The sequence below is a fragment of the Onychostoma macrolepis genome, chromosome 10 (genome assembly GCF_012432095.1).
Source record: "Onychostoma macrolepis isolate SWU-2019 chromosome 10, ASM1243209v1, whole genome shotgun sequence".
NCBI lineage: Eukaryota > Metazoa > Chordata > Actinopteri > Cypriniformes > Cyprinidae > Onychostoma > Onychostoma macrolepis.
The window spans coordinates 12,438,071-12,465,388 of NC_081164.1; the positions used below are offsets into that span (position 1 = coordinate 12,438,071).

Sequence of the window (27,318 nt, forward strand, 5' to 3'; positions counted from 1 at the left end):
TGCATCAAAATTCTATTTAAAAACAATTTAGCCTCAATTATTATTATTTTTTTTAAATCATGCTTTACTGTTATGCAGGTTGAAATAACTGAATTCTTATACTGATCTAGCTACCAGACTGTTTTATAATTCACTGTTATTAGTTTTACTAAGCGTAAAATGTTTTTAAAAAACAGTTGGAAATCTATATAGAGAGAAGCACACTGGCTGTCTGAGGAATAAAGCATCTTGGCCTAAAGCAAACACAGCAGATGTGTTTCAGAGAAATCACAATCATCATAACTGCTTCATTAACAAACACCAGCTTCATATTGCACAATGGACGATGCCATAAGACCATTAGAGTCTGTAAATGATCTTCTAATTGCATTGTAGACAAGGCCACACCCTTCATAGGAAATGTTTTTGCAGTACAAATAGATCTCTCAGTTACCCACAAAGCCAGTGCCGTCTTCTACACATCTCGTGTAGCAACAAACCCACATGGAAATGGAGTCTGAGATAGAACGAGGAGCCCAGAGCAAGCAGAATCTAATCAGTAAGATGAGCTCACTTTTTGTTCACTCTAACCCTTTTGTCTCTGAACACTGGACTTTAACATGTAATTTTCTGAGAGTATAATAGTAAATGTCTTAACTACAACTACAACAGGACTTGTGTGTCGAGGTCGATTGAGTTTGTATTGTTCAGCTATGATCAGTTAGATTTGTCATTTGCATTAGTGTTTGGTTTGCAAAGCAGTCAATTTTCCACACCAGTTCACAATAGTACCTGCATGAAGAAAGAAATGTATGTACAGTACATGTATGAAGTCATAGCTGTTTGTGTTATTTTTAATATTCCTAGTGAGAAATTTTTCAGAGAGCCTATAATCTGAACAGACAGGAAAGGACAACTAAGCTTGAAGTTAATGGTGTTACATATGGTATGTCGCAATAGGCTAAGATGGTGGGGGAAAAAGTGACAGCCACAGAACCTAAACTATACACAATTTTTATCTTGATGCTGGATTCACTGAAAGTTCTGTATTTGTCAACTACTCATTTTAACCTTCATCATTTTGTGGTTTTAGAGTCGGCCCATTATCCTGATTTGTGTAATCACATCAGATCATAAATAACCTGAAGAGTTTATTATAGTTTGTTGATTTCCTCTCTTAAGTTAATAGATTGCTCTGTACAACACAATAGTTTAGGACTTTTGACCAGTACAGTAAAACACCACATGCGAATACATATAAACACGTTAATCTTTCCTTTAGAAGAGCATGATAGACAGGTCATAAGAATAAAATATGGCCTTGGTTTGAAATTGTTGGGTGTATGTGGAAAAATTAGCGTAGCCTTTTCCGTCACACTTAGGGGTTGTGGGCCAATGTTCACTACCCACCCACTCATAAAGGACCACCCAAAGGTGATTTATGATGAAGAGGGTCTCCCTGGTGACATGTTTATCTGAGATACTGTTGATCCAGTGAGGGGCCGAGATAGTTATTTATATACGATTTGTTTCTATTCAGGGTAAAGATAAGGAAAAAGATAAGATGTGGTTTACAGTTTGATTGTTAGTAAGGGTTAAGATGAGTCTTACTGATAAGTTGCTATTTAGAAAGAGAATTTAGTTTCTTAGCAAACCAAACTATCTAAATGAATTGAATAATAATTTTAAGTATAGTAGTCAATACTATAGTTACACTATGACACTTTTTTTTTTTGGTGGTCATCCTAAAGTCAAGTGAAACTAGGATGTGGAAAGAAACTGGAAACTGCATGGTTCAGATTTTCCACAAGACAATTGCTTTTAGCAATACACCGTCCATGTGAAGCATCAAATCACATGCCGTATGCATTGGATAAAACATATAATTAGCACTGAGTTCTTTCACACAGCCCAAGAACCTGTTTAACTTTTAGTCAAATGCTGTTTTTGAAAACGACACCGTTTTCTGTGGTTGCAGGTGAAAATAACGGGGGTCTGGGCTGCTGTGGGTGGATCCTTGTGATTATCTCTGCATTTTTCTCCATCTTGATATTTCCGATCAGCGTTTTCATAAGCATTAAGGTATGAACCACAACAGGACAAACAAAACAAATAATCTTGAAAAATATGAATTACTAGACTCTCAGGGACCAGAGTTATTTTAGTAGTTTTCATTACTATTTTAAATTCATTTTATTTTTATATTTTTCATTTCCATTAATATTTTAAAGTTTATCATAGTTACCGGTTTCATGACTCTCATATCACACAGCTGCCTTTCTTTTCAAATAATAAATAAAATAAAATAACTGATTAATATTTGAACTCAAATCATTATTTGAGGATGGACACTTATTCATGTGACTATAATTATAATAATTAATTTGAAAACAAAACAATATATATCTAAATACTTCCCTAGTAAGTCTTGCCCTTTAACAGGAAGTTACATCAATGCCTGGACATTTTACACCTGCAGCTGTTGTTCAGATGTTTTATAACCCACTTAATATGTTTGATAATTGTTTTATAGATTGTGAAAGAGTATGAGCGTGCTGTCATATTTAGACTGGGGCGGATAACAGACCGAAAAGCCAAAGGACCAGGTAATACTTCAATTTGTAGTAGGTTAAAGCTAAACAAATACTTAGTTAACACCATCTTTTGTCAAAGGCAAATCAATATTTGCCATAGAAGTTCCTCTAATGCACAGGTACCAATTGTTTACAACAGCTGAGGACTTCACAGAACTTGTTCTTAAAACAATAAATGTGACATAACTTAGCCAACTAGCTAAATCCTGTACAAGGAGTCAGTTTAGTTCAAATAACAAATCAATAATGTTTGACACCAGATCATATTATAACATAAATATAATTAAAAAATGTTACTTGTGTCTAGGAATCTTCTTCATCATCCCCTGCACTGACTCGTTTGTTAAAGTGGATCTTCGAACCATCTCATTTGACATCCCTCCCCAGGAGGTAAACTAAAAATAAACACTCAATAAACCAGACGTTAATATCGAGTAACTTACATTTAACACGTGAATAGTTCCAGCAAGCGAAGTCAAAGCTGAATCAAGTGCTGCAATGACTCGGCCGTGTAGACAGTCGTTTCCTTCTTGAATGAGTCAGTGTTTTTGAAAAGTTTGAGGCTGAATTAGGAATAGCATTTTAAATATTACTACTGTTTGTGCCACATAAATATACAGGAGAAATAGTAATGCTAGTATAAACAGAATGCTAGTATTCTTTTTTGAATTCAGCCTGAGTGACTCACTCATGAAGACGTTCCCTGCAAACAAGCCTGCGGTGGCCCTTTACGGCCCGTGTAATTGTCCCCTGAGAATTTGCTCATTGGCAAAACGTTGGCCCATTAGCACTGGCCCTGCATGGGCAGCCCTCACTTAGCGCCCAGGAAGCCCTCACTAGGCCCACACAGGGCCCGCACTATTAATCAACAACAATACATCTGTTTCACTATCAATACTTTCCAGCTATTATAACTTAAGTATTTGGGAAAAACAGTTATTATACATCTGAAATGGATGCAGTTACCACATAACTAATGTCTGTATTGTCAAATATGTACAGTAGACAAAGGGATTTCAAATCAATTTATTAAATACAAAATAGAAAACATTAAATTCAGGTTAATACAGCTACATACAGCCAAAAATGTAAATACACAAAAGTACAAATAAAAAACAACAAAAGAAAGCAAACAAAGCAATGTAAGATTGTAGGATTTTGTCATGTGAAAGTTGATGTGTGCAAAAGTCTTTTCTGTAGTGCATAAATGTCCAAACGCTGTCTGTAGTTGAAGTTACTGATAGCAAATGAATAATCCAACCTCTTGCATTGAAAACACGCCACAGCTCTCAAACACCAGACTCTTCCTAACCAGGAACAGTCAAAAATAGTCCAGACTATTGTCCCACATCGAAAAGAACTTTTAATCCATATTCAAACTGGACCATGATGTGGTGACCTCACCAATTAAGAGTCCTTCTAAAATGCACACAAATACACTGTCTTAAACTCTTAGCATCAATCCAAACATAGGCCATACATACATGTAACATCTCTGCAAAAAAACATCAACACCTTACTTTGGACTGGGCTTGAAATGAGCAACCAACTTGTTCAGGTGCATACCGCCACCTACTGTACCAGGATGTGCAACTTCAGGGTTTCATGTACTTTGCATAGTTATAATTATAATAAAAATTAAAAAAAAAAAACACTATATACTGTCCTCTAACCCTGTATATTTAAGAAGATTAAATAGAGCCTTAATACATTCCCACATTTTCTCATCTGCCCCCAAAATCCCCTTCAAACTCCATTCTTGTTCCAACTCATATATCTTATCTTGCAAGATCCTCCTTTCTGCATTATATATTTTACACCTCATAATGATATGCTCCACATTTTCTGGAACATTACATTCGTCACAATTATCTGATACGCAGTTTCCCATTAAAAACAGGGTTGATTTTAAACCAATCTTAATCTTGATATAATCACTTCTTCTCTTCTGCATTTCCCTTTAAAATCTTGACATGAATCGATTTCTGAATATTATAATAATGCCGCCCTTTGTTATCTATGTCCCACTTTTTCTGCCATGATTCTCTCACTTTTATTTTAATTAACGATTTGGCCTCACCTTTACCAAATGGGATTTTCATTATTTCCTCGTGCTTTAATTTCAGTGCATTCTTTGCAGTCAAATCTGCTATCTCATAGCCCTCCACACCACTGAAGATTAATTCCAATTTTCTCTATATTTAACATTATCACGGATATCTCTTTAAATAAATAATCTCTTATTGTTTCACTTGAATTCAAACTATTAAGAGCTGCAACAGAGTCCGAACAGATTATTATTCTTTGAGGTCTTTCTTCTTCTACCCATTGCAACCCTAAAATTATGGCTACTACTTCAGCTGTAAATACGGACAAATTGTCATTAATTCTTTTACATATAGTTACATCAAACTCTGGTATTGAACACTCCTACTCCTACATGATCATTCCTTGAATCTTTAGATCCATCAGTGAATATTTTGTTACTCCCTCTACTCACATGACTTTACTTAAGGAAACCTAAAACACCCTAGCACCCCCAGAATGGCCAGTCAATGTTGTTTGTATTCTCCTAGTACAGGGCTGCCTATACACAAAAACCTGCATGGGCCCAAAGGTACAAAAGTTGCTCTGGGCCTGTTTAGGTTCGGTGTGGGCTGGCCCTAGTCCCTAGTCCACTGTGCTCGCAAAAAGCCAGCATGGGCCCCGCAGGTGCATGTTTGCAGGGTTACTTATCCGTTCCTGAATGAATCAGTGTTTTGAATGAATCGCTTCAGTAAATGATTCAATGACTCACTCATAAAGTCTCCTTACTGGTGTTTTTAAGCAAATCGTTTTGGTGATTCAACGATTCACTCAAAACACAAGTCATGTTTAGTTTATTTTAGTTTGTGAATGAGTCAATGTTTTTGAACAAATAGCATAAAGGACTACATGATTTACTCTACTCATCAAGACAGTCACTTGTTTTGTTCCTGAAATATTGATTTCGTTTTTGTTTGCATTTAGATCTTGACCAAAGACTCCGTGACAATTTCTGTGGATGGTGTTGTGTACTTCCGTGTAAATGACCCTGTTGCCTCAGTGGCAAACGTGTCTAGTGCAGATTACTCCACTCGCCTACTGGCCCAGACCACCTTGAGGAACGTCCTGGGCACCAAGAACCTGTCTGAGGTCCTTTCTGACCGAGAAGGCATCTCCCAAAGCATGCAGGTGAGTGTGATAGTGAAAAAGACAGGTAAATTTGGCATTCCTGCTTGTGCATCAAGGATATATTTGCAGGTCAGATAGTAGCTCCATAATTCTCCTCCCTGCTGCAGATGACTCTAGATGAGGCTACAGATTCATGGGGAATCAAGGTGGAGCGGGTGGAGATTAAAGATGTTAAACTGCCAAAGCAGCTGCAGAGAGCAATGGCAGCCGAGGCGGAGGCGGCTCGTGAGGCCAGAGCGAAGGTTAGTATTACTGCCACCACACATTACTAATGTATGTCTAAATGTATTTTAATGGTCAAAAAAATAATAATTAACAGCACATTTAATGTACAATTTGTGATGTCACACCCTAATAGAATGGTTTGTGATAATGTAGGTTATTGCAGCGGAGGGTGAGATGAATGCATCCAGGGCTCTGAAGGAGGCGTCTCTGGTGATCTCAGAGTCTCCATCCGCCCTTCAGCTCAGATACCTCCAAACCCTCAACACCATCGCAGCCGAGAAGAACTCCACCATCATCTTCCCTCTGCCCATGGACGTCATAAGCCACTTCATGAAGAAATGATCGCTGAATATTCACAAAGTGTACAGATGCTCACAAGCCATTCGTTTAGAAATTTTACATGATTTTCTTCATATGTGTCATGTTTTTCTTGTCATTTATCTTTTACAAGAAAGAGTGACAAGGTTTACAAATGATTTATTTATTTATAAAAAAAAAAAATACAATATCTATATCATATTTTAGAACATAGTGTAACAACTTTCAAATGCCAATTTTACATTCTTATATACAATGAGTATGCATGAAATTAAATAAACTACAATAAAAAGTAGATTTTACATTTTTAAAACATTTATAGTCATTTTCACCGATGTGTCTTTCAGCTATTCTTCATCTAACCATAAACAACCCAACCATTCATTTAGAGCCCAAAAAGAAACCAAGAAATGTCTACACACATCAGAGTACTTGGTTTCTAAGTATTTTCTAACTTTCCACTGGAGGACACTATTGTGCCAAAGTGTTGCTCCCACTGCCCATGTTATGGAGGTAGTTCAAAGATTTCTGTGTTTTCCATCCTCTCCTCTGTCAGTATGATGGATTCCTCATACACATCCAGACGGAGACAAAGAGTAACACTAAGGGGAAAATATGTGTAAATGTGTTACATTTAAAATTTCATCTGTGACAAAACTTTAAATATAATGAAACATAATAGCAACATTTGGAATTATTAGCACTTACTGCACTTAAAAATGATCATTAGGTTTGCATTAGATTCAGTTAGTACTATGGCTTCAGAAAGTATGATATATAGTGCACAGGTCACATGGACTACTTTTTTAGTGGCAAGTTAGATCAAATAGATTCATCCTAGTGACTAGAATCTTTTCAACCCAATTACCAAAAGGACTCAGAAGTATTCACTTAGTTCGGTGAGTAGTGTTGGTTAAATTACTCTAAAAAAATTAATTACTTATCTTCAAAAGTGTATTTGAATATTGTCTTAATCTCTCTAAAATGTATTGCATTACTTATTACTAAATACTTTCTTAACCTTGACCAGCTGAACAATACAGGGATATTCATGAAACTGCTCCTTTAATTAGTTTAAATAAATAATATAAAATTAAATACATTCAGTTATTCTTGAACTGATTGAAGTATTTTAAGTAGGCAACATTAAAAACTTACATTATAACATTAGATGTAAAATGTTTGGTGTTAAATCCACTATTGTTTTATAGCCTATACAGCATTTAATGCAAGTAAATGAGAAGTAGCTGTAATTAAATTACAGAAAAATTCAGATTAATCCCTTACTTTACTTTTATAGTATTGATTACTAAAATTAAATTATAGTAATCAATCTTGTCAGGTTACTGTACATCGTTACTCCAGTAGATGGCGATATAGTGTGCTTTTTTGTGTGTATGTGTTATTAATATGCTGTATTATACTATGGTTTGTCACAGATGTATGTCTCGTTCAACCAAAGATATGCTCCTTCACAGTCCTTACTCGAATGCTATTGGCTTGTCAGTCTTTGAATAAATCAGTCACTTTGGGCTGACATAAATAATAGAATTTATGATTATGCCTAAACTATTTCTTTAATAAAAACAGACGTTTTCACAAGTTTAGGAAGTATATAGAGGTGGGCTACTCACCAGATCAGGATGGCTGGTATGAGAGTTAGGCCTGCAGCCAGCAGGAAACTAAACCCGGAGAACCAGGAGAGAGTAGCTGCATAGATGCTGCTGAACATTGTAAACGAAACACCAATACTCAACATCTCCACAAAGGCTACACACGCAAACATAGCACCTGTACACAAACACACAGCCACAAGGAACAACCTTACACAGCCATCAATAATTCAGAGTTCATGTGAATTGGGAATGTTCTATTTTTTGGGGAACTCTTGAATTTGTTTGCTTGGAATGAACAAAAAACTAACAAATGAAATGAAAAATAATTCTATTCTGTTGAGATTCTTGATACCTTGTTCAGATCCAGACACTATTTTGGACATCATGGATCGTAGGACAGGAGTTGGCATGATGGACAGCAGCAAAGGCAACCTCACTGCAATGAATAAAACATAAACCATTATTCCTCCTGAAAACAGACCATCCAGCCACCCATTAGAAATGCCATTAATGCCCAAACTCAGTCTTACCCAGGAACATGAGCAGGGTAGACTTTGCAAACGCTGCCATGATGAGGCCGGCTGCCACAGACGTCAGCCCCAGCAGGATGATGTAGGCATCAGGCAGACAGCGGGACAGCAGCGCCACACCGGCAAAACTCACCAGATAGATGGCAGAGGAGAGAGCCGAGCCGTAACCCACCAACACCTCACTCCAACACAGAGGAGTGTTCAGCTCATACAAGATGAAGATGGACATGCCACCCTGCAGGGCTACCTGTGAAGGACGCAATAATAATAACAATGAAATAATAATAATTATAATTCTTATATAATAACTTACCGATATATAATATAATACATATATATATATATATATACACGTACTGTATATTAGTGCTGTCAAATGATTAATTGCATCCAAAATAAAAGTTTTTGTTTACATAATATATGTGTGTGTACTGTGTATATTTATTATGTATATATACACACACACACACACACACACACACACACATACAGCATATATTTTGAAAATATTTACATGTATTTACATGTATACATTTATATTCATATAAAGTATATCATATATAAATATATTTAATATATATACGTAACATATTTTTCTTAAATATATACATGCATATATTTACATAATAAATACACACAGCATATTTATATAAGTTATATAAGTCTATATTTTATATAAGTCTGTTATGCTCACCATGAGACTACATAAAAAAACAGAGTAAAAGCAGTAATATTGTGAAATATTATCACAATCTAAAATAACTGATTTTATATCATATTTTAATATCTATTCTTGTGTTGTCAAGCTGAATTTTTAGCATCATTACTCCAGTTTTCAGAGTCACATGATCACAGATGATCATCATCATTCAGGAATAATTTTAATATGGTGATTTTCTGCTCTAGAAACATTTATTATTATTAATGTTGGAAATAGCTGGTCTGTTCATTTTTGTAATTTTTGTTGGTCTGTTAATAATAATAATACATTTTTCAGGATTCTTTGAATAATAGAAAGTTTAAAAGAGTGGCATTTACTTGAAATCGAAATATTTTGACAAGTTATAAATGTCTTCACTGTCAATTAAAAAAAATCTATTTAATAGATTTTTGCTGAATAAAAGCTCTCTCTGTCAAAATAAAAAAAAATAAAAAAAAATAAAAAATACTGACCCTAAACTTTTGAATGGTAGTGTATACAGGCCTATTTTAAGCCTTATATACTTATTCTTATTTATTTTTAATTTGACATATTTTTCAGTGTTCATCTTTATTTCTATATTTAAATTTTTTTAAACTATAATGAAATATCAAGATGCAATCATGAGAAACACGCACGATTACAACCACACTGTGAGTTATGTGTAATTATCCATTCATATTTTTAAGTGAATTCCGCTGTATCAACTTGAGAAGGCTTACAATACAACCTGTTAATGTAACTTGTTTGGAAGCATCCATTATTTCTTAATATTTGAAATTCCGTTCGGTGCCACTAGAGGCACAACACCTTATACTTCGCTGTTGATGGAGAATTATCATAATCACCCTGAAAAAGGCAAAAGCAGCCAGCATGAGCAACAGCACCACATTCCTTCTCCGTTTAGAGGCCGCAAAGAGCAGGTAGACGCCCTGCAGACGGGTGGTAAGAGCATGAGACTGGCGCAGTCGAGGGGCTTTGGCAGCTGAGGGGCCAGACAAAGACAGACCGGGGTTTGGAAGAACCAGGGACTCCTTCAAGACCACCAGCACATAGAAGAGATTTATCAGATGCAGAAAGAACGCAGTGAGGAAGGGCCAGGTGAAGCCAGCCGCTTTGATGTAGAATCCAGTGCACAGAGAAGCTAAGCCAGTCAAAACCCCTAAAATCATGTCCAGCCGAGCCATTCGGACAGTCTTCTGTCCTTCCGGATCTTCTCCGCAGAGGTCGGCCACATAAGCGAAGCATCCGCCGATCAGAGTGGTGGGGCCGCCCATCAGGCCTGACAGGAATGAGGCAGCTAACAGGTAACTGAGACTGAAGGAGAATCTGCTGATCAAAACATAGCAGAGTGCGAACAGAGCGTCGCCCACCAGAGGAGGAACGATGGCAACTTTGCGTCCGGAGTGGTCACTGTATGACACCAGGAGCAGCGTGGATATGAGACTGGGAATGAGGAAGCACAGTTCACTCTTGAGGAGGAAAATTGATGTCTCCTTCTGCACTGCCTGAGAGAGGAGAAAGAAAAAAAAACTTTCAAAAACAATGTACAAGTATTTTTAAGAGTTCTGTCTTGTTATGCCTGTGAAGTGTAGTTAACTGTGAGCGATGTAGGGAGTGAAAGTGAGTGTGAAATAGGACACTGGTAATTCAAATATATCAAATGACAAGCAGATCCACAGAGCTTGTTATTTGAAAAGGAATTTTCTTACACACACAATGACCACAAACGGAAACAAGTACAAAACATGAGCTCAACTTCTACAAATATAACCTGTTCTCCAGAACTCTTTTATTGAGATATAAACATCATCATCAATGTAAACTTTACCTAGTTAACAAAGCAAACAGTTTAGTCTCTGAACAAACTCATTCTATTTAAACTTTTAACTGAGCTATTTCAACTTTCTGTGAACTATTGTATTTGCTGGTATTTATTTTTAAATGTTATTTTAGTAGTATTTATACTGTTAGAATTTTGATTAATATTTTAAATTAGCTTTTTTAAATTTTTTATTATCATTTCAATTTGTAATTTTAGTATTTTATATATCAGGTTAATTTCTTAATTTCAGTTTTAGTTGAGTATTGTTTTTTTTCCCATTCCATGTTGGCATTTTAGCATTTTTTTAATGGTTTGTTTTATAGATGGTGTCCAGATGTTTTATTTCCCCTATATGATCAATTTAGGGAAAATTAATTTAGAGTGTCTTTTCTAGGAACTTAAGAATAATTTAAGGTCCATTGGTATATAGTAAATCAATTTCAAAACAAAACAAAACAAAACAAAACAAAACAAAACAAAACAAAACAAAACAAAACAAAACAAAACAAAACAAAACAAAGCAAAGCAAAGCAAAGCAAAGCAAAGCAAAGCAAAGCAAAGCAAAGCAAAACAAAACAAAACGCAAAACAATGCAAAGCAAAACAAAATGCAAAACAAAACAAAACAAAGCAAAGCAAAGCAAAAAAAAAACGCAAATCAAAGCAAAGCAAAACAAAGCAAAGCAAAGCAAAGCAAAGCAAAACTAAACTAAACTAAACTAAACTAAACAAAACAAAACAAAACAAAACAAAACAAAACAAAACAAAACAAAACAAAACAAAACAAAACAAAACAAAACAAAGCAAAGCAAAGCAAAGCAAAGCAAAACAAAACAAAACAAAACAACAAAACAAAATAATTACTGTCCTAATAGGCCTAGCTATCATTGTCATAACAATACAAGATACAATCCAATAACAATAAGATACAATCACATTTTTTTTTCCATTTTTATACATTTTAAAGTTATAGATTCAAAGTTAATTATAGCTCATTTGTTGTGTTACTTAACTGTCACACACCATCACACATTAGATCTACAGGACATGTGCTAAATGCCTTCACATTGAAACATGGTCAGAATTGGCCATTACTGAAGCAGCTAAAGGCTCTGACCTGGTGTATGGTGATGTAGCTGTGGTTGTTTGAGCAGTGAGACAGGCTCTCAGAAGGGTAGGTTGTGCCGCTCAGCTCAAACCACAGCCTACGGTACACATACTGCTGCAGCAGAGGGTAGATCATAAACATGGCAAACGCATACAGGCCAACCGCCGGCTCTATCAGAAGCACACGACCCATCCTACTTCCTGCTCTACACCGGCAAAAACAACAGGAGAGGTGCTTGAGAGGACATAAAACAATTAAACAAAATAACAGTGAGAGAAGAGTGGAATCATTTATCATAAAAAAGTCTTTTAATTATAAATAGATAGATAGATTTGGTGATTCTTACCTGCAAGTTATGATAAGAGAAATCTTTCCATATTTAAAGCATTTTATTCCTTCTTCAAATCCTCTTCAAATGTCACAGGACACAGTGAACAGAAAGATCACTTAATAGCATGTTGTGTTCCGATCTGATTATTCATCTGGGACTTTAGAGCCTGTAAGACAGAGACTTCCACTCCTCGTGTATGTTTGTCAAGACTACAAATCCTCAAAGGAACACACACCCTCAGAACACATATGTGTGTTTGTGTGGCACAAAGAAGGAAGGAGTAGAAACTAGTAAAGAGGAGAACTGGAATACAGTAGGTACAAAATGCATTTGGACACTTTTAAAAATGTTAGAATGTCATCGTATCTGATAAAATACCAAACCAGTTGGCATTTATTTGAAAGAAATAAGTTTGTCAGTATAATTTGACAGGGAGCATTCTCAGCACTTTGTTTGTATTACATTCTGGCAAGGTGAATAAACATTCCTCCAGGAATGGTAATAGAATATTCATTCAAATTACGGCTGTCAAATCAATTAATCGTGATTAATCGCATCAAAAATAAAAGTCTGTGTTTACATAATATACGTATGAGTGTGTATTTATATACATAGAAATAAACACAGTACACATACATATGTTATGTAAACACAAACTTATTTTGGATGCGATTAATCACGATTAATCGATTTGACAGCTGTAATTCAAAGTTATCAGGTCTTTAATAACATTCTCAAATCGCTGACACAAAAACACCCATTAAACATCGTTTGTGGAACATTAACTGAAACATTTTAGTTTAACCATTCATCTAATGTTTTTACTACTTTCTACTTTCAAATGATTTCGACTCGAGAACATTCAAAGTAACATTCATTCATTAAATGAAAAAATGTTTTTTAAACGATTAAAACATTTGACGTTTTAAACGTTCAGAGAACTTTCAAAAATAATGTTAGCAAAACATTCTAAAAACATATTTTTGTTAGCTGGCGAATGACAACAAATAAGCAAAAAAGCACATGAGCATTTTCTTTTGAAACATTTTAATATTCATCCCCACCCCCCGTAGTGAATACAAATGAGTTATATATAAATTCTTTCCATTCCTTATTATATTTTCTATGCTACAGTTACAGAGTGAACCATCACAAGTTGAAAACGAACAAGGGGAAGGAATGATCCATCCAAGACAAACATGCATCGATTACTGTACACTACAACACAATAAATAGCTTACAAATGACTGTAAATCCAGTCAGAAAAGACATTATAGAAGTCAAATGTTAGTAAATAGACAGATGGACAAATTTCATTCAGTCCAATAAGTGACTCCACCACTCCCAGTTTACATTGACTGTGTCAGTATTTTCAGGGATAAGCTAACATTCAGTAGTTTAGATGTCCACAGGACAAAGTGTCAGTGTCTTAGATCAGGATTCTGCTGTTTCATGTCATTCATTATAATCTATGGACTAATGCCATAGTGAAGGTCATCTTGAGGGCCATACAGAAAACAAAAACAGGATTTTTAAGTATACAATTAAATACATATTTACTGCTTTTAGTAAATGTAGATTAGTAACAATTTTGTACTTTGTTATAAACCATAGCAGGTGCAGATTGAGGTTGCTGAGGTTTTTTTGTTGAGACAATTAGAACATAAATATAAATATACACAATATGAAAAAAGTAAAACAAAATTAAAATGGAAAATTAAATTAAATACTAGTAAAATCAATCTAGTTTTAAAATTATTCAGTAAAAAAAAACAAAAACGAAAACGAATAAATAAAATAAGCAAACCAATATTAAAAAGATGTTTTTTTTTTTTTTTGTATTAAACCAGATATTAGAAGCATGTTTGTTAGGTGGCTATAATGTAATAACCATTTCATTTTTGCTACTTTGCACAATAAATGAAGGCACATTGCTGAAACATTTATGTACTTCTTGTGAATCAAAATTATTCAGAATTATAGACAAGTTACTAATGTAAAATGATCTGCTGTTGTTTAATAAAATGTTTTAATAATAATAAAAAACACGCTTTTAAAATATTCAACTTTTTTTGGGTGTGGTATATAACAGTATTGTGCTTGACAGGAAACATCCAGGAAACTCCTTTGAATCTGTGCCAGAGTAGCAAAAAATGAACAACGACAAATCATTTCTATCACAGTGACAGAAGCAAATGAAATTAATTCAAAATGCAAAGCTACATAATTTGAAAATGCATTAGAAATAGAATAAAAATACATTTCACAGTAATAAAAAAAAATTAAACTGTAAACAATAGTGTCTCAAATGAAGAAAAACATCTGCAAATACATACTTGCTGTGTGTGTGTGGATTTTTTTTGTAGATTGCTGGTCTTGAATAGCAGATTATTGTACTTCTGTGTATGATACCCTGTACAAGCACCAACTGATAATAGAAAAATATTATCAGTGAAGAGTACAAAATTTCTCATTCATATCAAAAGTGTCAAAGGTTGACCATTGAAAGATGTATCAATCGTAAAAAAAAAAAAAAAAAAAAATCCAAATTTTAAAAAATTCAAAGAAATGGCCACTTTGTTTTGAAATATCAAAACCCACTTTGCAAGAGGAATGTCTTCTTATTTTTCATTAAAAAACAAAACAAAAAACAACCAAAAACTGCCTTGAAAACAGAGCAAAATTATTTCCCTGAACTTTATCATACAACATTTAAAGACACAGTTACATTCTTTTCTAGTTCACTCATACAGAGAAATCTCTCTCTAGGTTATGCTACACTTTACAGAGGTAATACAAGAGTTAACCAGCATTACAATAAAGATAAATCCAAACATACGTTTAACTGCCATATTGTACCTCTGTAAAACTTTTACACATCTATAACATACCTGCAACACACCTCTGACAGGTGTGACATAAAGAAGAAACTCCTAGTACTACTGTCCTAGTAGTTATGGGTAAAATATCGCCCTCAAACATTAAAAAAAAAAACTAATCAGAGGTGGAAGCTATCATCCTCAGGAGTCCGAGTATCTACGCTAACATGACAACTATCCTAGGATTCACATTAAGAATGGAAGACTTACATCACATGCACATCAAGTAGCAAAATGTCCATTAAATTACAAAGTACTAATAAAAATTACAACTACAATTTACAACAACATTTCCTGTAGTCGGTACCTATACATTTGTTTGATCTCCCTGTTTTATGTCATGCATGAAGTGAGAGCACTTGCTTTTGTCAGATAAGTTAGGCAGAACAGGAAGAACAGACTTGATGCTGAAGAGTTTTTTGTCTTGTTAACCAAGCAACCAGTAAAAACGGGCACAATGAATCCGTGCCAGCGAAGCTGTCATATCAACAAACTGATCTGTGTATGAAGAAACACTTGCTTAAAAAAGCTGGTTTTGATATTAGCTGGATTAGTCTTTTGGAGAGTCCAGGACTGTAACTGCTCTTGCACCGGTGGAAGGCATTGCAGTTTGTTAAGACAATGTGAAAAGGCCTTTATACTGCAAAAATCGTTTTCTTAATAAGCATTTTTGTTTACCCCTACAGTTATTTAAAATAGAAAACAGCTATTTTAAATAGTAATACTATTTCACAATGTTACCATTTTTATTGTATATTTTTGAATGGTCTACCTGATCTCAAAACGAAAACGTACCTGATGGAAATTTTTCGTAAGATGTGAAATATGTAACAATAAGTACATATCGCTGCAGTTTCCAACAGAAATGAACACTAGAGGCGGTAAAACATTGAGCACTTGTAATCGTTTTCGTACAGTTATGATTACGGCTCCATATGGTTCACTTTCCAGATGTAACAAGCTTGTTTGGTAGCTCAGCCGACATGGACTTAAGATGCGGAATCCTTGGGAATCCTGAAACATTTCACATCAAATATGACACGAAGCGTACATGGCGCTACGTATTTCACGTCTTGCGGAAAAATTCCCACAGGTACGTTTTCGTCATGAGATCAGCTTGCGAATGGTAGTGTATGTATATATGTATATATATTTAAAGTTATGCTTTAAAAAATGCCCATGGGGATAGGATAAAAAATAAATAAATGTTGATAATTTTACTGTATGTAAAAAATTAAGAAAATGACATTTTGCAGTATATGTGTCTTGACTAATTCGAAACATTCTAAATCAGAACTTGGGAGATTTGTAAAATCAGAAGACATTTCGCATAAAAAAATAAACCAGACCACAAAAAATGCTGGTGCATTTATCTGTAGGAAGAAGGTAGGGCAGGAACCTAAAGTGCTTTTTGTTGTATAAAGTTCTCATATGTCATTCAGAAGAAACTACAGACATTTGTGTTGGAGTCCAACAGCATGTTTTAGAGTCAAAGTTATACACAAAAACGGTCCTGCCTCCATGCAGACCAAGCATTGTTGGCAGCACATCATGAGCATTAGCATTAGCATCATTAGCTCTTTCATTCTGATGCTACGCATTTACGAAGTCTGATTCTCTGAGACAAAAACCTTTTGCGTCAACAAACGGAAGTGACAAAGGCTGTCTGGCCATTGGAGTTGACATTATCTTAATAAATAAAATCTGGACGGTCTGCACGCCAAAACGATACAATGCTGTTACAATGGACAGTAATGGGCTGGGATTCAATAAAACAGCTCATCTGGGTAAAGTGTTGGCGTTTGGGATCCGGGCAGGGGACGAGCGTGCTGCTGGTGAGCCTCTGAGAGTGGGCGTCCCTGGTGCTGAAGATGCCACCTTGTGAGAAGGCGTACAGGGGCCAGGAGAACAGGAGTGCGTGGGGGTCCCAGGACCCGGAGAGTAAGGGTAAGGAGGGATATCAGGGCTGGGGAAGAAGGCTCTGTGGATGGGAGAAGAGGAAGGAGACAGATGGGGACTCGTCTGGAGAAGCCAGAGCAGCTCTTCATTGTTGCGGCTCAGCCGTTTCTTCTCGTTGGTCTCCTTCTCCACATACTCCTGAAGGTTTGCGTTCTCCTCAGACAGTTGTCTATAAATATAGGAAGAAATAGTCAGGGTTAGTCAAAAGTCTGGCTATGCAAGACCGTAATTCATCCAAAAATGAAAATTTGCTTTAATTTACTCACCAAGATATAAATGAGTTTGTTTCTTCATCAGAACAGATTTGGAGAAATGTAGTATTAAATCACTTGCTCACTAATGGATCCTCTGCAGTGAATGGGTGCCATCAGAATAAGAGTCCAAACAGCTGATAAAACATCCCAATAATCCAACAACTCCAGTCCATCAATTAACATCTTGTGAAGAAAAATTGAAGTGTTTGTAGAATTTTTTTTTTTTCATTTTAAATCATCACTTCTGGCCAAAAAAAAAAAAAGAATCCATAATCCATAATAGCACTTCCTCCAAAAAGGAAAAGGAAAAGCCCATGCCCTGTTGTCCACTAACATCAAAATCCACTGATATATTTGTTTAGAACGGTTTTGAACTGTTTTTCCTTATAAATGGTGCTTGATCTGTGCATTTCTCTCCTGAATCAACTGGAAAAAGCCATATTATGGATATAGTACTCATATTTTAGTATTTTGAATGTCTTGATGGATTTGTTTCTAACAAACACTTAGATTTTCACTTCACAAGATGTTAACTGATGAACTGGAGTCATGTGGATTAGTTATGGATTACTGTAATGTTTTTATCAGCTGCTTGGACTCTGACGGCACCCATTCACTGCAAGTAACATAATGCAAAATTTCTCCAAAATCTGTTCCAATGAAGAAACAAACTCATCTTGGATGGCCTGAGGGTGAATATATTTTCAGCTAATTGTAATTTTTAAGTGAACTACTTTAATTCAAATACTGTATTTACCTCGACACTGTGAGATGGCGATCAATGCGGGCCATCAGGTCTTCATTCTGCTGCTGAAGCACCTGGACCCGCTCCTCCAGATACAGGTTCTTTTGGGCCTGCTCGAAGAATCAAGTGAACACAGAGCTCGACATTAAATTCTTACACAAACTTCCCCTTGCCTGGACATCAGGGGTCTGAAACGTGCTTCATGTGAGGAAAAAAAACAATGAGAATTCATAAAAGCTGAAAGGAAAAGGGAGTAAAATGCATGCCCTATTTCCACATCATAAATAATATAACATCCAAAGGAGCTGAAGGGAAAAAGAAGTAAAAAAAAGTTGTAAAGTGGAAACTGATTCAATATCCAAATCATAAATAACATACTATAACATCACAATAAAATGGACTTTCTAAACACAGTATAGAATATATACAAAACATACATCATATACAACACTCTTGATGTTTGTCATGCCTGTTCAGAAATGAATTCATCTCCTTTCTTTATTGTTTATTATGGTGTGATCTTTTTGGAAGTTTTAAGGGTTTGTAAAGTACTTCTGTACAATATCTTTTGATATTTGCGTAAGAGCTTCAATAAGGAATGTAATGTGGCATGTCACTATAAGATCAAATCGGTATTTTATCATAGAAATGAATGATTATTTAACATTCTGCACTATAAATATTTCATTGTATTTTCTTTTGTCCTGGAGCCTTTTTCTTTTATGTGCATTGTTTTATGCCGCAGTTTTTCTTTTACATTTTCTTTCTTTCAGATACAGTTTTATATTATTTTTATTATCATTTTTATAGTTATTGTTTAATGTAATGGTGTTTTATTTATTTGCAGTTTTTTTTTTCAGCAGGTGTTTTTCTTTTACCTGCACTGCTTTCTTTTTTACTGCAGCAGGTTTTTTTTTCAGCATTATTTTTCTCTGTGACAGAGTGGAGGGAAACCTCTGTCCTCCTCTTTATTTTTAAACCGCATACAGGAACACGCTAGACTGCACAATTCTTCTGAACAGTGTGTTTATCCTGCACACCTATTCATTTGGAGCTTACCACTTTCTCCAGATGACAGATCTTCTTCTCCTGGTCATGAATTTGCTGGTTCTTCATCTCCAGAACCTCCTTCAGACTCTTCAAGTCCTCCTCGATATGCTGATATGGCGCCAGTGCATCCTGCAAATACATTTACAATACTTACTTTCAGTGTTCGTGTGCCTATATTCAAGTATCCCTTTATAAATGTCTTAAAGAAACATACCACAATCTGTTCATCAGTGCTCTTCCTCAGAGCTTCTTCAAAACGCTTGGCTTTGTCTTTCAGAGTCCGGTTCTGGAAAGTCAGAGTGTCCACTTGGTCCTAAAGGAAATGGTACTGTTACTGATGAATCTATTTGGATGATTTGCAAAAATCTCAAACCTTGATTTACTCAACAATCACCTGAAGCGAGAGGCGCAGTTTCTCAAAGTCCTCTTCTAGACTGGCTTTTTGCTGCTCATGGGCTTTCCTTAAGTCTAAGATAAATGAATACAGAATTTTAGTTCTTCTCCATATTTTTATCAGCTGGTTAGTAGTGGTATTACTAATCAGACACTAACCCCTCATGGTCCTGGCATGCTCTTCCTGCAGTGTTGACATTGTGATGTTGTGCATGGTCTTTAGGTCTTCAAGGGCGGCCTCATGGTTGGCAGTCAACTCTTCAATCTAAACACAAAACACACAGTTGAGTCTTCAAATTCATGCTATCTCAAATTTATTTCCCCCATCCTCAGCCAGACGATCTGACCTGTTCCTGGTGCTGTGTGTGCAGCTCCTCCACCTCTGACTGGTGCTCTGCTCTGAGATGGTCTCTGTCTGAAGCGTGCCGTAATCTCAGGTTCTCCTCTACGGTAGCGAGTTCAGACTCCTGCTGCACCTGTAACTCTCTCAGCTCCCTCTCAAAACACTCCTCCAGCTCTCTCTTCTCCTTCTGAAGACGCTCCCAGCGAGCTGCATTAAAGGCTGGCCAATTTAAGGAAAAGAGAGGATGGATTTAAATAACGCAGACCTGCCTTTATCTTAGTAGTTTATGGGCACACATAAACCTCTTTGAACTCACCCACTTCATGTTGAATCCGACTGAGTTCCTGGGACAACTCTCTCTCCTTCTCCTCAGCACTTTCACTCTGAAACACACACACACACACACACACACACACACACACACACACACACACACACTGTCAGTCCTCTGTTGTGTGTGTCATGTGTTCCCACCTCTTGTTTCCTTATTTGGTCTTGTTCCTGTCCTTGTTAAGTGTGATTATTAGTTTAGTCTTGTCCAGCTGTGTTTTAGTCATTATCAGTAATTGTCATGTGTATTTAGTTCCTGCCGGTTTAGTTAGATTTTGTCTGGTCTACTCGTTATTCCCCGGTGTTCCTGTCTGTGTCAACCTTGCCTTGTCTTGCCCTGCCCTGATGTCCTCATTAAAGACTGTTATTTTGAAGTTTATCCTTGTCTCTGTGTTCCTCGTTCCTCCCTGCTGTGTGCACCGTGACACACACCTGTTAGGTTTCCATGTTTTATAAAGACTTCCACATTTTTAGATTTTCAAAACTTTTTTACAAGCTTGTTTGTAAAAAAATGTCCCCACAAGGACAACGATTTTGGATATTGCCATCTTTGTGGGGTCCACTATTAGACCATAGATCCACTATTAACAGTTAAATAAAACTCAATTTCTTTCTATCACAGTGGAGATTTTCTATTGAATTCCAGATTTATGTCCTAATCACTCCATTACTAACAACTAAATACAATATTACGCAAATAAATGTTTTCTTTTTTTTCTTTTCTTAATCATGGTGGGGATTTTCCACTGAATTCTATATCTGTTTCCTAATTCCCAATTTATTTAGCATTTTTCTATTTTCATTATTTATGAATGATTTATTTCTGGATTATTTCATTGTTTATATACACTTATTATCAATATGTATATTTACTGTAATAATATTATAATTACATTTATTTATAAGCTGTTTATTTCTGCCTTCTAAAATGGAAGTGATTTCAGGTTTACCATTTTTGTAGGGACATTTGGTCCCAACAATATCAAGTATTGAACATTTAGAAGTAAATATAAGTACAAATATAAGTACAAGTATAAATATAAAATACAAGTATAACATTTAGAAATGTATATTATGACCAATTACTTCGTGGTTTACATAGTTTTACAAATTAATAATTAAATAATCACAACTGTAAACAGTGTACCAATGTACCCTTACACAAAAACGTACTTGCTTTTTCAGTGCATACTTGCTTTTGTAGTTAACTAGTGTTGACTACGTAGTACAAAATACTGCATTTAGTATCACTTTTATGACCTAAATAACATCAAAAAATAAAAAAAGGAGGATCTTGCACTCGCTTCCATCCACATATAACACAATTTCAAGTCAACTATAGATTCCACCAAAGAGCAAAAAACGCAATCCTTGAAATTCGTTTGCAATGTATCCAAAAAAGGACTACATGCTGAGATAACAGCAATCTTCTTTATTCTTACAAAGTGTAAAAAAGTGCTCAGTGCATATTAAAATCAACAAGCGTAATGTAATCCTTTTTTGGATACATAGAAAATGTTTTTTTGCTCTTTGGTGGAATCTAAATAACATCAAATGATAAAAACCCAAACAGTGTTGTGTTTGAAACTGAAAAACATTATTAACTAAACACATAGACTGATAGTCTGTAAATGTAAGCAACAAACAACAAAGAAATAATGATGCAGTGCCGCAGCAACATTATCTCTCTTGTGTGCACTTAACAGTACAGAAAATGTACAGTATACAGTACCACCCTGATTATGAAAAGCACTTAGAAATAACACATGCACTATAGAAACTAATAAAATGTGTCTTGCTTCATGCTGGAGTCAGCAGGCGTGGGAGAAGTTGTCAGGTTACTGACATACCGCTTCTGTATGTAAACGCTTTTACTGCTAAACAGACCAACAGGAGTGCATGTGGAGGAGAGGAATGCAATTAATATTAATGTAGTATGTGTGGGCATTAAGCTGGAACGTTGAGGAGATTAGGTTTTTAGATTTGGATTTATATTTTAAGCCATTGTGTTTCTGACCTCCACTGACCGCTTTAAATTTAGTAAAGTTAGTATGCAGAGACATTTCAGAAGCAACTGTTAATCTTAAAGCCACTAATGGACAGCAGAGGGCACTATGCTTCTAAAAATGTCTTTATTTACATTGTTTATTCATTTAACAGATGCTTTTATCCAAAGCGAATTACAAATATGGATGGCAACATATGTGATTCATCCTAAGGAGACAGCGATATGCTTGAGATTCTGTGTGCAAACACTGACTCAACGGTCTGGTCTTGCATACAGTTACCTCATCCTTACATTTATAACAGATTAGATAAAGGCTGTTATTTGTGTTTCGCTTTTGTTTTTGTTGTTGTTGAGTGCTCAGTTTCTAGCGGTTGAGATACACTGGATCTGTCAGTTGAAGGAGGCAGTATGTCAGTAAACGGTAGTGAATTCCTGGTGGTTGAGGCTTTGGCATGGTAACACAAACATTTCATGTAGTTGTGACATGTGAAGGCCGTAAAATCACAGTGCCCTTGAGCAAATTATTTGATCGCAGGGTTTGTACCACAAGGGATGTGGATGTAGTTAGTGTACTGTGAATCATGTTGAATAGAACGTACTGCATTAGCTGAAAAACTAGAAAAATGCATCTTTGGAATGATCAATTCTCAAAAATAATATAAAATAAAGTAATTGTTTTATTTCATAGTTTATTTCATAGATTTGATGACATTTTTATGACTTTACTATGAATAATGAAAATAACAAAATAGAATATATATTTATTTCATAGTCTTGATGACTTTATTATGATTCCAAAGTGTGTAAAGTAGTAATGAAGAATAAGCATGGACGTATAATAATATAATAATACATTTTTATGACTTTATGAACAATGAAAATAATAAAATAGAATAAAATAAAACAACTGTTTTATTTTTTTTTATAATTCTAAAATGTGTAAAGTAACAATAACGAATAAGTATGTGTTTCAATATATAATATAGTATAATATAATATAATGTGTTCATGACTTTTAATAATAAAATAAAATTGTTGTTTTATTTCATAGTTGTGATGATTTTTATAATTCTAAAATGTGTAAAGTAACAATAATAAATAAGTATGTGTCATTATATAATAAAATACAATACAATACAATATAATATAGTAGGTGTTTATGACTTTGAATAATAAAATAGTTGTTTTATTTTATAGTTGTGATGATTTTTTCTAAAATGTATAAAGTAATAATAATGAAAAAGTGTGTCAATATATAATATAATATAATATAACCATTAAAATAATATAATAAATTTTTATGACTTTGTGAACAATAAAAATAATAAAATAGAATAAAATAAAACAACTGTTTTATTTCAGTTGTGATGATTTTTTATAATTCTAAAATGTGTAAAGTAACAATAATATTGAATGTGTATGTTTGGCCAAATACATTTTTAGCTGACTATACCTTGAGGGAGAAGTGCTGAGTGCAGATCACAAAGACCTCCAGTCTCATGCTGGTTTTCTTTAGTTCTGTCTGAAGAGTCTGTAGTTGTCTGGCCTGTTCTTCACAGCGACCCTGCAAGAGCTGCATCTCTTCATGCCTCTCTACTTCCTCTCGCTCTTTTTCTTTCTTCTGCTCTTCTTCTTTTTTCTTCTCTGGGCCCGGAGAGCCAGTACGAGGCAAAATCTGCATGCTTGAGCCTCGGACCGCCACTGTTGCCCTCTGTTGCCTCTGAAGGACTAAAGAGGGAAACACAAAGAGAAAAAGCACTAAAAAAATCAATTTCATTAAACTCATCTCAGAACGGCCCTGTGTGAATAAAATGGCCTCTATAAAGCTAAGACACCCCAGGGAGTCCTGCACGCTTAACAACCATGAAACAATTTACATAAAGCTTTACCATAATTTCTATACCTAACTGGATTACTTGAATCCACTATAAGTAAAGCAAAGGGACTATTCAAAGACTAGACTGTTTTCATTGTAATGTAAAATGAGGTATGTGACCCAAAGCTAATGGAACAGTGGCTAAAACAAACCACATCAAATCTTATAGTTCAAATAAAATAATGGAAGAATTGTTATATACTTCCAATTCACAATGCATGGATTAAAAAGGATGTACAGATTAGTTACACCAAGTCAGTTGAAGCCCTCATGGAAGTTACATAAAGACATTATCAATTATTATGCTATGCAGATAAATGTATACTTGACAAACCGCTAAAAAACTGGCATAAAAGGATTTTACATTAATGTAAAATCAAGCCGTATATCCTAATGTGCTTCAAGATGAGCAAGCAACCCAAAACATTCATGCTAATGCTAATAGCTGCTAATGTTTTGTTCCTACTGCAGCTGTGTGTTAGCATTCATTCCATGATGAATTTGATAAACACATTGAGCCAGATGGAATGACAGCATGATTTACAGCTATCATTACTGTAGAAACTAATCTTCAGAAGAAAGGCCGAATGATTCAGAGCTGCTAATTGCTATGATGGAGTCATTGTTGTCCTCGGTGCTGAGTGTGAAAGCAATTTGTTAGTTAATGGCAAGCAAAAAATTTTTTTTCAGTGGCTTATACTGACGTATTAGGTATTGAATTAACCTCTGTATACATCTTTGCAAGCTATAGCTGTCCTATGTACAGTGGAGATGGCATACTGTATAGGAATGTGGAGATACACTAGCATTCAAAGGTTTGAATTAACCTTGATTAACATTTACATTTTAGCAGATGCTTTTATCCAAAACGACTTACAAATGAGGACAATAGAAGCAATCAAAACCAACAAAAGAGCAACAACATGCAAGTGCTATGACAAGTCTTGGTTAGCCTAACGTAGTACACGTAGCAAGGTTTTTTATTTTGTTTTTTTTGTTTTGTTTTTAAAGAAAACAAGTAGATAGAATATAGAAAAAAGAAACCTAGTGGGTTAGAATAGAATAGAATAGAATAGTAGAATAGAAAAAAGAAGGCTAGTGTTAGTTTTTCAAGAAAAGCTAGCAGTTAAGAGAATACATTTGCAATTGATAGAGGGTCAAGTGTGTGTGTGTATGTGTGTGTGTTTTTTTTTTTTAAATAAAAGGAAGACAGATTGATAAAATAGAATTAGAATAGAAAGTGCTAAAGTTAGAGGGTCAAATAAAGATGGAAAAGATGTGGTTTTAGCCGTTTCTTGAAGATGGCTAAGGATTCAGCTGCTCGGATTGAGTTGGGCAGGTCATTCCACCAGATGGGAACAGTTAATGAAAAAGTCTGTGAAAGTGATTTTGTACCTCTTTGGGATGGCACAATAAAGCGTCGTTCACTTGCAGAACGCAAGCTTCTAGAGGGCGCATTAACTTGAAGATTAAATGTTATATTATTGCAATATAAAAGTATATTTAAAAACTTTAGTGTTGGATTAACTGCAATTAATTTCAGGAAAAATGTGTGATTAATTAGTTAATTTTTGTGATTAATGTTATTTTCGATTGACAGTAGGGGTGTAACGGTAAACGTATTTGTACTGAAAATTTTCTGTATGGGTTTTTCTGTATGAAATCATTACATTTTTTCAGGAAATTCAGACAATAATTGCCGTTTTGGTGCTCTTTGACATGGTGCGACAGATTGCTGTATAAACACTTCAGTTCTAACGGCAGCAAGGAGCACGAGCGAGCGTGATCACCCCTGCCTCTTTATTACTACTTTTAACGTGAAAAAAACACGAATTAACATCTCATCCCTCATGTACTCGCTCAATTAGCGTTTCAACCGCAGAAAGATGTCATTAAAACATGTCACATGTCACATAGCATTTAATTTACCTTAGGCAAGTCATCAGTGTCTACAGCTCATTATTTGCTAGAGAAATGAAGTCTAGTTAAGAGCATTTTGCGAAATATTAGACTATATACTTCATTGTATTTTACTTTACCTGTTAGTGATGTCTTAATTATTTAATGTATGTTTAAATAAATTTTTTATGAAACAAATTATGACAGCCACTCTGTAAATTATATTTCAACAACAAATAGAAATTGTATAATTTAGAAGTTAATTTAAAAACATGTTTGCATTCAATTTTTTAATTTGAGTTTTAATTATTATAGTTAAAAATAAATAGTAATTGAATTTAAGTTTGGGCATTGTTGTTAATTGTAACAATTTAGTAATGTAAAAGGTCTCCCTAGGGCAGAAGCTGAGGTAGATTTTTATCCCTGAGAAAATTTTATATATTTCATTTATTTAAAGAAAGAGCAATCTGTTCAGTAAACCACTGTTTAATTAAAAAAAGAAGCAATTTATGTTTAGTTTTTTTGCTCCTGCTGTACCGAAACCATACAGAACTGTGACGTCAAAATCGAGGTGTGAACCAAACCATCATATTTGTGCACCATTACACCCCTAATTGACAGCACTAATTTTATTCATTACACAATCCAGTCCACCACACACATACACAAACCAACCAACCACCAGCCTCCTAAAGTGGCTTAATCTTTAGCTTGAGAATCAGTCTCTATGACAACAAAGATAAAATTTGCTTTTTCAGGTAGTAAGGTGGGCGAAACTGATGATAGATAGTCGATTCCCTGCTCATCAGAAAGACCATGACAACAAGAGGGCAAGACACACTCTGAAGCCTCCTATCACTGTATGTTACCATTTTTCAAGACAACCAACATTTTCTTTTAATGCCCTTCAGGAGAACTCAAGCTTTAATGAGGGTGTCTGACCCTCTAAAACCCATAATTTGCACCCTAGGGAGGTAGATTGGGCAACTGAATACGGAGTATTATTTCAATTAATTCAACATGACAACTGCACTTGGCCCTAGTGGCCAAACTGATTACGTCTTATATGAAGTTCTCACTCATTCTATGTTTGTGAGTGTATGGAGAGAAAAATAAAGAGGGTTACAGTGGAGATATGAGCTTC

At 35.0% G+C, this 27,318-nt stretch overlaps 3 protein-coding genes across 7 annotated transcripts in view; 1 reads left to right on the top strand and 2 right to left on the bottom strand.

The window, feature by feature from the left end:
- Nucleotides 1–444: 444 nt before the first annotated feature.
- Nucleotides 445–6,624, top strand: stoml3b (stomatin (EPB72)-like 3b). Its single transcript, XM_058790427.1, has 7 exons — nucleotides 445–538; nucleotides 1,958–2,061; nucleotides 2,513–2,585; nucleotides 2,881–2,963; nucleotides 5,583–5,786; nucleotides 5,894–6,028; nucleotides 6,165–6,624. The coding sequence occupies exons 1-7, from the start codon at nucleotides 484–486 to the stop codon at nucleotides 6,351–6,353; spliced, it is 843 nt and encodes a 280-aa protein (XP_058646410.1). The 5' UTR covers nucleotides 445–483; the 3' UTR covers nucleotides 6,354–6,624.
- Nucleotides 6,625–6,747: 123 nt separating this feature from the next.
- On the bottom strand, nucleotides 6,748–12,569 carry LOC131548818 (solute carrier family 46 member 3). Of its 2 annotated transcripts, none has more exons than XM_058790415.1 (7): nucleotides 12,454–12,569; nucleotides 12,117–12,312; nucleotides 10,024–10,683; nucleotides 8,476–8,722; nucleotides 8,298–8,381; nucleotides 7,964–8,053; nucleotides 6,748–6,931 (listed from the first exon to the last, which is right to left on the bottom strand). In XM_058790415.1, exons 2-6 carry the CDS (start codon nucleotides 12,297–12,299, stop codon nucleotides 7,989–7,991), a joined length of 1,239 nt encoding a protein of 412 aa, XP_058646398.1. In that variant the 5' UTR covers nucleotides 12,300–12,312; nucleotides 12,454–12,569; the 3' UTR covers nucleotides 6,748–6,931; nucleotides 7,964–7,988. The 2 variants fall into 2 exon arrangements, with proteins under 2 accessions (XP_058646398.1, XP_058646397.1); XM_058790414.1 differs by having other exon boundaries at nucleotides 7,964–8,120.
- Nucleotides 12,570–13,474: 905 nt separating this feature from the next.
- Nucleotides 13,475–27,318, bottom strand: part of mtus2a (microtubule associated tumor suppressor candidate 2a) — a 75,467-nt gene continuing 61,623 nt past the window's right edge. The window contains exons 7-16 of one of the 4 annotated variants that reach the window (XR_009273244.1): nucleotides 23,853–24,127; nucleotides 20,378–20,444; nucleotides 20,066–20,280; nucleotides 19,878–19,983; nucleotides 19,720–19,793; nucleotides 19,540–19,638; nucleotides 19,335–19,454; nucleotides 18,288–18,388; nucleotides 15,309–17,445; nucleotides 13,475–15,218 (exon numbers count right to left, since the gene is read on the bottom strand). Coding sequence is in view for 3 of the 4 variants with exons in the window: in XM_058790394.1 (XP_058646377.1) it covers nucleotides 17,097–17,445; nucleotides 18,288–18,388; nucleotides 19,335–19,454; nucleotides 19,540–19,638; nucleotides 19,720–19,793; nucleotides 19,878–19,983; nucleotides 20,066–20,280; nucleotides 20,378–20,444; nucleotides 23,853–24,127 (1,406 nt within the window). In the remaining variant the exon portion in view is untranslated. Of the gene's footprint in view, nucleotides 17,446–18,287; nucleotides 18,474–19,334; nucleotides 19,455–19,539; nucleotides 19,639–19,719; nucleotides 19,794–19,877; nucleotides 19,984–20,065; nucleotides 20,281–20,377; nucleotides 20,445–23,852; nucleotides 24,128–27,318 lie in introns of those variants that run through there. The other 3 variants (XM_058790395.1, XM_058790394.1, XM_058790396.1) reach the window with 3 other exon arrangements.